This window comes from Pungitius pungitius, chromosome 2 (assembly GCF_949316345.1).
Source record: "Pungitius pungitius chromosome 2, fPunPun2.1, whole genome shotgun sequence".
Lineage (NCBI taxonomy): Eukaryota > Metazoa > Chordata > Actinopteri > Perciformes > Gasterosteidae > Pungitius > Pungitius pungitius.
In genome coordinates, this window is record NC_084901.1 from 17,705,288 (window position 1) to 17,717,074 (window position 11,787).

The 11,787-nt window shown below is 38.2% G+C and overlaps 1 protein-coding gene across 2 annotated transcripts; it reads right to left on the reverse strand.

Moving 5' to 3' along the window:
* Window positions 1-3,638: 3,638 nt before the first annotated feature.
* LOC119211567 (ubiquitin-conjugating enzyme E2-17 kDa-like) lies at window positions 3,639-11,425 on the reverse strand. 2 transcript variants are annotated; one of them, XM_037462572.2, is made up of 8 exons: window positions 11,073-11,425; window positions 6,841-6,904; window positions 6,731-6,762; window positions 6,168-6,245; window positions 5,479-5,584; window positions 5,265-5,358; window positions 5,089-5,141; window positions 3,639-4,238 (listed from the first exon to the last, which is right to left on the reverse strand). In XM_037462572.2, exons 1-7 carry the CDS (start codon window positions 11,094-11,096, stop codon window positions 5,093-5,095), a joined length of 447 nt encoding a protein of 148 aa, XP_037318469.1. In that variant the 5' UTR covers window positions 11,097-11,425; the 3' UTR covers window positions 3,639-4,238; window positions 5,089-5,092. The 2 variants fall into 2 exon arrangements, with proteins under 2 accessions (XP_037318469.1, XP_037318470.1); XM_037462573.2 differs by lacking the exon at window positions 5,089-5,141.
* Window positions 11,426-11,787: the final 362 nt, after the last annotated feature.

An 11,787-nucleotide genomic window follows, 5' to 3' on the forward strand; every position in this document is an offset into this window, starting at 1 on the left:
AGATGCATTGATTGTGACACGTGACATTCGGCAGCTTTACATCACACCCCACGAGCTCATTAAGGAAGACATTTTATATTTGAATATGAGGCTCCTCAATCTGTCGGCAGAAGGTTCAATTCCGTTAAACATCCATACCTTCTCCTCAGCGAGACACGACTGAAATACTGAAGCTCGGATCGGTATTCACTCCCTCCAACGCTCAGGCTTCCTTCACTTCACTTCACTTTTTTTGGGGAGGGGGGGGGGGTTACCAGTTCTCATGTGGAATAATCTCCTCTGTCATCCCGCCGTTAGGATGACTGACACGAGCGGCGCGCGAATTTGGCACCAATTTGCGCTCTTTTTTTCTTTTTACGCACGGACATATGGCGCGGTCTCTCTAAACACACGCTAAAACAATCCGTTTCAGTGTTCAGATTTCACACTTTTGCTTTAATCGTATAATTTAGATTGAACAGCATCGATCATCTCTGATCACACTAATAATAATAATAACTGTGTTTGTGTCTCTGATCATGCCTCTTGATGTTTCTCCTTTTTTTGGGTGGGGGGGCTTGACATCTCCAGCAGTCATTTTTTTTGTTCATTTTCGTGGCAGGAGCAGAATTCCTCTAATTAAGCACAAACTCTGGAGCAGCGCTGATTAAATATTTATCCTCCTTTAGCCCGCTGCTTTTCCTCTGGGGACCCAGAAGCGTCTGGAAGCCCGAAAAAAAGATCCGTGTGCGGGGAGAAAGTCAACGAGAACATGCTGAGGAGGAAGAGGAGGAAGAAGAGGATTACATACCAGAAGGCAACAGGCTTATTAAAATAAATCATCTTCATTAATTAGCATTATTGTTTGGCATATAATGATGTTATTAGTTGTTGTTATTATTATTATTATTATGTGTTCACTTCTAAAATCTGGTACACTTCATTAAATCTTTTTTAAATATTACATTTTCACACAACATGCCTGGAACGACTCAAGTGAGATGTTTGGATTGAAAATCCATTTTCACTTGACTTGATTTTATTTTATTAATCAAGGTTTAATAAATAAATGAACAAATGTCACAATAAGACAGCATCAGCTGTAGAACCATCTGGAACCGGGAGCTCAAATCTTCTCAAGACCTCCAGGAACACCAGACCTTGAGATAGAGGATCAAGTATTAGAGGTCCTCAAAAATGCCTGGAACCCAACAGGCCTCTTGTGTGGAACCCTGGAACCCCTCTATGATGAGTTTAGCCTGTGGAACCCACTAAGGAACCCGCGGGCACAAAGGATCCTCGCTCCCCTTCAAATGACAAGAACCTCTGTCTGATGAAATTAGAGAATTATGCAAGAATTCTGGAACGCTCTGGGGAACCCATCAAAGAACCCGGAGGCCTCAGAGAGCCCCCTTGAATCTCTTCTGGAATGGAACCCTCTCTGGGTTCTCCTTCTAGATCCTAAGACGCTCCCTAAAAAGGATCAGAATCGTAAATTAAAAGCAGCTGGAACCCACTAGAAAACTTTCGAGTATTTAATGGACCAATGTACCACTTTTAGAATCCTTCCTAGGACTCTCTAAGATTACCAAAACCTCCACAGAAACCCCCAGAACCTCATTAGAACCCATCAGAGCCTACTAGAAAACACCTAGAATCTCATCCAGGAACCTTGAGAACTTCCTCCGATACCCTTCAACCCTTTTCGAACCATCCTGGAACCCTGCGCTCTGTCGTTCCAGACAGAACCTTAAAGGACGTGGCGCAGCGTTCAGAAGAACCTGCTTTTGAAACATTAAACGGCAGAATCTTTCACTTTGTTTCCACCTGCGGTCACAAGGCGCCCCCCGGTGGACAGAGACGCTTACTGCACATTGTTCTAACTACTCTAACGTTTCAGATCTTTACCATCCCACACGCTACAAATTATTTCATGTCAAAGACATTAGAGAAAAAGTCTCGAAATTAAAGAAACCAGATCTAAACTGAGTGCCTTCAGAGGAAGAACTAAAGAAATAAAAAAGCTAATGAGAGACGTTTTATTTCATAAATATTAAATATATATTTTTTTAAATCCATAAACATACATTTGATAAATCACAGCCTGCCAGAGCTCAAATGGCATCTTTAAACGTCTTAGTTAGTTGGAGCAAAACTACAAAACCTCACAAGAGATTGATGAAAGGCTTTGTCTTTTCATCTCTCAGAAGAAACCAATGAGCTTCTCAGAAAGGTCTGTGTGAAAAACAGGTGTTTAATAGAAGCATAATAGATAATACTAATAATGTATTTATTTTAAACATTGCCGCAGTAATAAGACTAATATATTAATAGACTTGTCCATTTTATTTCATAAGTGATGAGGACGTTTTTGGAACATGAAGAGTGACATGTTTTTCTTACTGAATTTAATATTTGTTAAATCGAGAAGAAGAAAACCGAGATCATTAAAAAAGGTAAAGAGCGACATCTGGAGGACAAACCTGTACATTACATTGACAGTTGAACTACAGCTAACAATGACATGATTCCCTTTATATAATCGGGATTTAAATCAAATACATAGTACATACATACAAGTCATTGAAAACAGGAAAAAGTTGTGAATCCAAATAAATGACAGTTCTGCTGAAGAAACACCTGAAACATTAAATACAATGAAAGTAAAGCCATCAAGAGAAACAACCGCTATTCCTGTTGTGGCCTAAAGGGGCACCAAAGGATTGTGTGGAGCATTTCATCTAATTAAAATAATTTTACATTTAAATTTTAACTTATTAAATGTGTACATGTATATCTCCTTTCCGAATGTTGTTTTTTTATGTTAGCTAACGGCTCATTTTAGCATATGGCTAAAGTGATGCTAACGGTTTGAGCGCAGTGCTTCTCCTTTAGGTATACGTACCAAGTAAGTGCTGCCAATTGACGGTTATTGTGTTAACTTTGATGTGTTATGTGTAACTGAATAACAAAAACTCCTACCATGGATTCAGTGTTTGAGGAGCAGTTGGTGGTGGTCTCCGATCAAACTGACTGCAACTTGTTGCTAAAAGCTGCTAAATGATGTTGTGATGCCATTGCGTGATGACGTCATCAAATGACGTGAAACTGTCATTAGTGGAATCCAAAACAACGTTACTCAAATGGAGTCCATCTCTGCAAAAAATATGACTTGACATTTGTTAAGTTTACATTTAGCAGGAGCTGACCGCCTGCTGTTGAAGTCACTCACGATGCACTTTTGCAGCCAGGCACACAAGAGTTTTGGGTCATTTAGAGGTGAAATGTGTGCCAAATATATTTTTTTAAATAGCTAAACGTGTTGCTAGGTGCTGTTCGAGAAGAAAGTTGCCGTGGTAGTCTTCAAATGTGATAAATCTAGTAACAAAGTTGATAAAAAAGTATTGATTTTAACACTGTGAAAATGCGGTTAACTTGAGTACCAATACAACGATGTAACACTACTGTAAAAATGTTCAAGTAGGTTTGTGTTACGTCAGTATAATCAGTAAAAAGCGTATTTAAACAGACTTTTGAAGCAGCCATTTGCTTATGAGACAATGTTTTACTACATTTATCAACAAACAGTTGACAAGAACTGATCTTCAGTCCTAAACACAAAATCAGAGTAACAAATAAAAACAGAACGACAGAAAAGCTGCAATTTGTTCAACTTTATTGAGAAAAGTCCAGGTGACTTTGAGCTTTGAGTTTCATCTTCAGTGCAAAAAGAGGAGAACAGTGTCGGAGGATGGACAAACTAACGGCTCTCATCTAAAAACAAAACAAAACAAAACCAGAATAAAACCAAAACAAAGGCTGTCGTTTCTTCTTTTTTTATATATCTATATAGATATATATCTCAGCAGCACATGAACCAATCACTGACATGCATTAAATTATTATTTATTTATTGTAACAGTTCTCGCTTCAGTCCACTCTGCGTTGTTTGTTTTGTTTGTTTCGCAGTTGGCACATTCACAGCTCGGAGTCCTCGGCCTTCGCCTAGTTTATTCATTTTGTTTTGAAAAGCAGAGAAACAAAAAAAAGAAAGAATTTAAAAGCAAGTAGGACAAAGAAAAACAAAATAAGAATTTATGAACAAATTGCTGTTATTGGCTGATGGAGAGGGCAGGGGCGTGGCCACATGAGAAAAATCAAACAGTTTATTCCAGCAGTGAGAGAAGAGGAAAAAGAAGAAGAAGAAAGTCGGTCACATGGCGTATTTCTGAGTCCAGTCCTGAGCAGTCTTGTTGTACCTGAAGGAGGATCAGATTAGGTACAGGTGAGTCAATTGGCTCGTTGCCACGGAGACCGGGTACGATGCCATGCCAACAAACACGACTCACTGGGTTCTGAGCGCTCATCTTTCATGATCATTTGCATCTTTCATCATTCTTTTACCTGATATTGGACATTTGGGAGCTTTTTTTCCTGTATATTTATTCATTCAAGTGTAAAATGTAAAAGTTAAAATAAGTATTTCCATCTGATTTAGTTACTTTACAGTTTAAAAATTCTAACATTTTGTTCAAACATTAAAAATTATGTTTCTAATCAAGCAAAGCAAGAAACGTAGAACCGGGTAATGCATAATTATCACCGCCTAACATCGCAGACGAAGACCACTGAAGCCGTTAAACACACACCAGACTCCATGCACAAAAACAGTGATTAACCATCAACCAGCTAGCGTGTTTGTGTTCGACTTTAGTTAATCTCAACGAAGCTCTAAACAGCAGAGACATCACATAACACACTAACTGTCCGATAGAGGCAGAAGGAGATCAGCAGCTGCTGTGCTCTGAGAGGTTAAATTACTACTTCTGTTAATTCGGTGTGGTGGTAGAAGAGAGACTCCAGTAAAACACTGAACAACTTGACACAAATCATCCCTTAAACATCTCATCTGCCTGCATGTTCTTTCAAAGCCGACCTAGGTTTTGTTGACTTAAACTAAAACATGAAAGACTGTCTGTGGAGCCATGCTTTGCATCAACGTGCTTGAAGACCAAATCCAGCCCTGCTCGAGTGCTACAGAAACCACAATTCAAATTTGACAGTCAGCTGAGCAGCTGCGCTCCAATCAGACGTCAGCTGAGCTCTTACCCTGTCACAGCATGGCATACTTCTCTGTCCACTCCCTGGCTAGTCTGCTATACCTGAGACAGACATGGTGGTTAAAGACCTCCACCCTGCTGCTCCGTCACCAGAGGCTCTACCACGAATCTCCATTTCAGGGTGGATTTAAGTTTACAGGAACAGTTGAAAAGAGATCAACTCACTTAACAGGGTCTGTTTTGTAGATGCGGGCGATCTCTGGCACTAGCGGGTCGTCAGGATTTGGGTCACATAACAGAGAACAAATGGACAAAAGGACTGCAAAAAGAAGAAACAACATCAGCTAACGACCATCAGTTGGGTATAATCTGACATTTTTAATACCTTAATGAAGCAGGCGGTGAACTACATTCATAATTCTGTACACATAGCGCTCACCTTTAGAGATAGTTAATGCAGGAGACCACTGTGATCTCAATATATCCAAGCAGATGCTGCCATTACTGTTAATATTTGGGTGATAAATTCTTGTCGTGAAGGCGACCTAAAAGGCAAAAGAGGGGAAACGCTGAGAATCAGAGTGTTTGACAACCTGAAGTTCAAACTTAAAAGTCCAGTCTACACCTAAACTTATTTAAAAGCATTTTTAATATTCCTTTTCCACACTACCGTCGTTCTTTTACTGGCATGTGTAGGTTTGGTGTCAGGATTTTGGGTGGAATGGATCTTAATTTAGTAAACTATGATGCATTTAGTCAAACAGACCATAAACCAGGGGATTATCTGGGGGTGGGGCTACACACTGATTGACAGGTCTCTCTACCAGAGACATATCCATCTGCTCAGTCCAAATATGATCGCTTTTGGTTTACTGGTTTCCAAAAACACGACACTGGCCTCAATTAACAATGGCGAAAACAAAAACAATGTCAAAACTTTGACTTCCTTCTATGAACTCTGTTGTAAACAAATCTCAATATATGAAGTTAATCACAATGTCATGTTGCTTTTACCTTAAATAACAACGTGTTACAATGAGAAATGTAACCAAACCAGGTTCACGTAGGTGGTTTCCTTAAATAGCAACCCTTCTTACTGAATAGACAGAGAGGAGGACAGAAACTGACCTTGGGTGGTTTGAAGGGATAATCTGTGGGGAAATGAATAGTCAGGAAAAATACGCCTCCCTGATAGGGACTGTCAGGCTGCAGCAGAGAAAACACACGTTAAAACACCATCACTCCTAAGGTCAGTTTCACTTATACATCTATTATACATTTTATTTTAAACAGTTTACAAATGTACATCTGTATTTCTATACATCAAATTATGCCTATACATTAAATACATCTGCTTGACGTTTATTCACTTTGGGATTACTACATACTAATATATATATATATATCAGTATTCTATCATAACTTCTGCACTATTCTACATCTTGGCCCCAAATTCTGTGTGTTTACAAATCATTATTTGTGTTGATGTGGCCAATAAAACCGTTTATTTTCCGAAAAATTGTTTATTTACATTACTTTATTGTGGACATAAGAAAAGTGATGCATTAAAACAAGCTTAACTGAACCTGTTCAACCAGGGTTGCATTTTGTTGCAAGTGAATAATAAAAGGTCAATACAGTTTGATACTTAAACAACAACAACAATTCTGAATAGTAAGTCAGATACTCACAGGCCCCATAATAGTAGCTTGCCAATGAAACACTGAGAAAAGACAGAAAAGAGGGTAAACAAAGTATATTTGTTTGTCTGTTGTGTGTAAATAAGAGACGGGCGTCTTACTGTCTTCACCAACAGGTCCAGCAGAGCACTGAGCCGGAGGATCTCTGGACAGATCGGTTAGCTCCTGGAACCACAGAAGAAGAGAAATAATTAAATAAATAGGAAATAATAACTACTTTAAGGTTCTCCCTAAAGGTTTGTTCCCCATTGAAAGGTTTTTCATTTTTGGGGAGTTTTTCCTGTGGCGATGTGAGGGTTTCAGGGCAGAGGATGTTGCATGTGTACAGATTGTTAAGCCCTCTGAGGCAAATTTGTAATTTGCGATTTTTGGCTATACAAAAAAATGTAATTGAATAAAGTCCAGAAAATAAAAGACCAGACATCAAATGAAAAAAAAAAACTTTACAAGTAAGATGGTCGATAGAAAATAAATAAACAGGCTGAGTATCATGTGTTTAAGTCTTTTTTGTTGATGTTTTGCATTTTGTTTGGTCGGGCTGGTTCCTGTTTGGAAAACGTCAACAGCAGTGATCTCTAACTAAGGGAAGGTCCAACTGGTAAACAACAAGTCTGATGCAAGACTTCGTCATCCCACAGGAAGTGACTCAGTGATTACAACCGAAGAAGAAACTACAAAAGAGGAAGTATCGAGTCAACAAGAAATAATACCAGAAACTAAGAGATAACAAGTAAACACATTTGATTGATCCACATTAAGTTCATCACATTCTTGAAAGTTAAGTATAGATGGATAATCAATAAAAAACTTGGGGCAAAAATAAATTTGATTTAAAAAATATTGGTTATTTAAAAAAAGGTTAGACTCAATGGATGAATCTCAATTTCTTGGAAAAAATGTAACTCAAGCCACTATGAAAGACTAAATTAACACATACAATTTATTATTGATAATCCTTAATCATTCATGGGTTAATAAGGAGCCCATAACACCTCAGGACTCAAGGAAACATGATGTGCTGTTCAGTGTTGTGCCTGAACGCGTTCATTGAACGATAGTTCATGAACTCGTTCATATTTTGGGCGAACGTGAACTGAACGTACTGTATTAATGCCCGATGAACGTCACTGTGAACTCGTTCTTTCTGGTGTTTATGAACGGCGCGTTCTTTCAGGTTAACGTTGTTCAAATAGGGTGCCAGATTTCTATAGAAAACACACCGTAAACGCGCCTTAATAAGTAGCGGAAAAAACACCCAATCTGGCAACACCAGCCTCCAGCGTCGCACCGCGCAGGTGTCATCAAATAAAAGAAATGCATGGAGGCGACAGCTGCGTGTAACAAAGAGGCGGCGTATAATAATTTAAGAGTTTTATGAAGTTTCTGACAAGGTCGTTGAGGATGGGAGGAATCTGACCTTTCTTTGCGAACATTTGCACCTTAATGATTACTGTCCTGTTTTTCTTTTAATAATTCCTTATTTAAAAAAGACCATTCAAGCAGCATGTGTTTGAGAATGTACTGTAGGGGTGAACGCTGCAGCTGATGCTAGTGTGGAGTGAATGGACAGCAACATTAAAGCAACAAAGGGGAAATGCTGTCCCCTCAATGCTAATGTAAACCCTGGTTGGATAAGGATTCAAAATTAGATATGAAGATTAAATCTGATGCATAGCTTTAGTGTTAAAACTCCTAAAATAATTGCTGTCTGCGGTTCTGGGCTGTGGCAATAATTTTGAAAAATAATAGCTCGCAGCAACGTATGGAAAAAAATAACTGAACTAGTTCATTTTAAACTTTGTGAACTAAACTTTGAACTAGTTCATGTAGAAAGTGAACTTTCCCAACACTGGTGCTGTTAAACACATGTTTGATTTGTTAGAACAAAGAAGCTTCTTGAGTTCTGATCATCTCAACGTCACTTTCCGTTTTTAGAACGGCGCTAGCTTTAACTTTTGACTTGTATTATATATTAGTGGCAAAAAAATATCTAAACAATAAATACATTTGTACGTGCTAATTATTAGATCCACATAACGGGTTAATGAATGTTGATCGTTGGACAAACAGACATCTACCTAATCATGGGGAATCAACTTTTTTTAAACTGACAGAACTTTTAGCTCCTGTGTGTTCGCTGCCTTAAAAACAAACCAACCCACTCTGCTCGTTGTGATGCAAAACCAGCCATTTTTATCTCTACTAAAAATAGGGGGGCGGGGGGGTTGTATTTCAGACAGGCAGGGGTCCGCCCAAAGCCAAACCGGCTGATGTGCCGCCGGTATGTGACACGCAGTCTCCGAACACAAACACACACACACTGACACACAAACGCACACAAGGCTCATCTTTCAGTTTTTAGTTTGGGAGGCAACAGAACGTGACAGAAGCAGCTGTGCGAGCAATGAATATAACGACCAAAAAGTACACAGACGATTACTGAGATTATTAACAAGTTCTTTAACAGATATTAAAATACTAAAATAATGTTAATCAATTTCTATTTCCGCTATAATATTTAAAAAATGGAAACGTTTCCAGTATATCCAGTCCAAAGTTAGCATGTATATTGTAGTCCAAAATTCACATGTTTCTACTGAACTAAATACTCTGCTTTTGATGGCATTTAGCCTTCAGATTGTGAACACTTTCACTACGTCCAAAAAACAATAGAACGATTTGCTCTTGATGAGACAATCTGATCAACCAAATTCTACTAAAAAGTATAACAAATACTGGGGGGAAACACTTAACTACTCGAGGCGTTTCACCTGCGGAAGTTCATTAAAACTTGTCAAAGCTCGAGAGAGTCAGTAACAATCGTTCTCCAAGCACAGAAAAGACAGCTATGAAGCTCAGAGAAAAGCAACGGAAAATAAATTGTATTTATTGGAAACTTCTCATTTCAAGTCAAGGTGTGAAGCGATCTTTTACAATAGAAAATTACATTTAGGTATTCCTATTTATTATTATTTAACACGTCATCTTGAGCCTTTATAGAAGCGTGTTTGTTCTGCAGCAGCATAACTGGCTGTTTTGACAGTGAAGCGGCGACTCTTTAAACTCTAAACTGCACGTACTAATCCTGAAATTTTAGGCCCTTGGATCCAGTCAATGTTTGGACAGAGCTGCAGTTCATGTTGTATTACTTTAAAAAAATAATGTAATGTAATTTAACAAACTGTACTATAGAAATAACCGGACAAATCCAAGCAATTATCAATAAAATGATCTATAATAGCACTGTGGAAACGCATCTTGATGACATCATACATCCAAATATCCTGATAGACTATTACGCACTCCCATTAAACAAAAGCACAAACCAACTCAAATATCCTCAACATGAATATTGTGCAATAAATGCATTATAGCCATTAGACTGACCATATAATAAATATCTTTTACATCTAATAGGATTCAAAATACAACGTATTCTCCTATCTCAACTATATTCCAAAAACTATACGAGTGTATTAATTCTAATCAAATAACAATTAAAATTTTTATAATAATGAGATTTCCTTAATAAAAGCATTGTATCGGTGGGTTATCAGGTAGTATTGTGAGGAATAAATTCAAAAGAAATGAAGTAAAATCCAGTATTTGATTTCTTGGTCTTAAGAAAAATATATTTTCTGAAAGGGAAAAGTTAAAATATTTTACATCATATATTTTACTAGTAATATCGAAGGCCAGTCTCCCTATTCAAATAATGAAAATACTCACGGTCATTATATTGATATCAATTGTTATCAACACAAAGTAATGCATATATATGCATTACTTTATCGACTTTCATCTTAAATTTACACAATGCCCGAAACACTACAAATGTGTATTAAAAAACATCACTTCAGTAAAAGATGTATTTATATCACCTATGACAATAAACCAGATTTCATTGAGAAAACATCCGAAACTGAAACAAGACAACCGAACGTGGCCAAAATAAAAGATGGTGTCAATGAAATGACTGTACAGTTATTTTAATGACCTACGGAACATTTCAGCCAGCGGCCCGAAGCTAAAGCTAGCGACAGATATTGTTACGGCCAAAACCGGCGGACGAAAGCCGTGCCTTTATTCGTCGACACGTGTGGATCACTCACGAAGAATGGGTTTTTAAAAAAACTGTGCCGACCAGACAGCACGAGGAAAATTGTGAGTTTAAAATGTCAAATATGATCTGCGGCGGTTGGTTAGACGAAGCTAACGCCGCTAGCCAACAAGCTAACGGCAAACAGCAGTCGGTTATAAAACGATACAAAAAAGGTTAAGACCTGACATAATCAAAAGTGGGAGTGTGAATAAAACAAGGGAAGTCCGTTACCTTGGTGATTCGTTTTAAAGCCATTGTGTCTGCGTAAAGGGACCGACTGTCGAGGTGAAGGAGGAGGTGGAGGAGGAGGAGGCCAGCTAGGTGGCGCTAACTAACTAGCATCTAGGACTTTGCTAGCTTTTGTCGGCTGGCTAAGCTAGCTATGCTACACACACGCACCCGTTAAACTAAACTGTTTCGGGAAAGCTCGTCTTGTTGTTGTTCTTTTTTTGAACGGACTTTTACAGCTCAAGACGTGGAGACTAGACTCTCCAGCACGTCAGCCACGACTTTAGGCTGACACTCGAATAATGGAACCGACCGCAGCGGCTCAAAATGTCTTCCGTTTCACACAGAGAGCAGCTGTCAGAGGACCGGGAGCAGGATGTCTCACTCTGACGCGTTTCACGGCACCGCGAAAGACGCGCGACGACGTGCTGGAAGGAAGAGGAAAGCACTAGTTTTATTTATTTATCGACTGATTGATTTAACGTTACTTATTTGTGTTAATGTTATCATCATTATTAGTAGTATAATATGTATTATGATTATCGTCATCATTACGAATGTTTTTTTTATTTTTGTTAAATTTGTATAATTATTGTCATTGTTAGTATTATTTTTTACTATTATTAGCCTCATTATTTATGGTTAAGCTACAACTATTATCCTCACATATTGACTAAATGACAATTCTGCATTGTAACTAACTAAAATTAATCTAGTG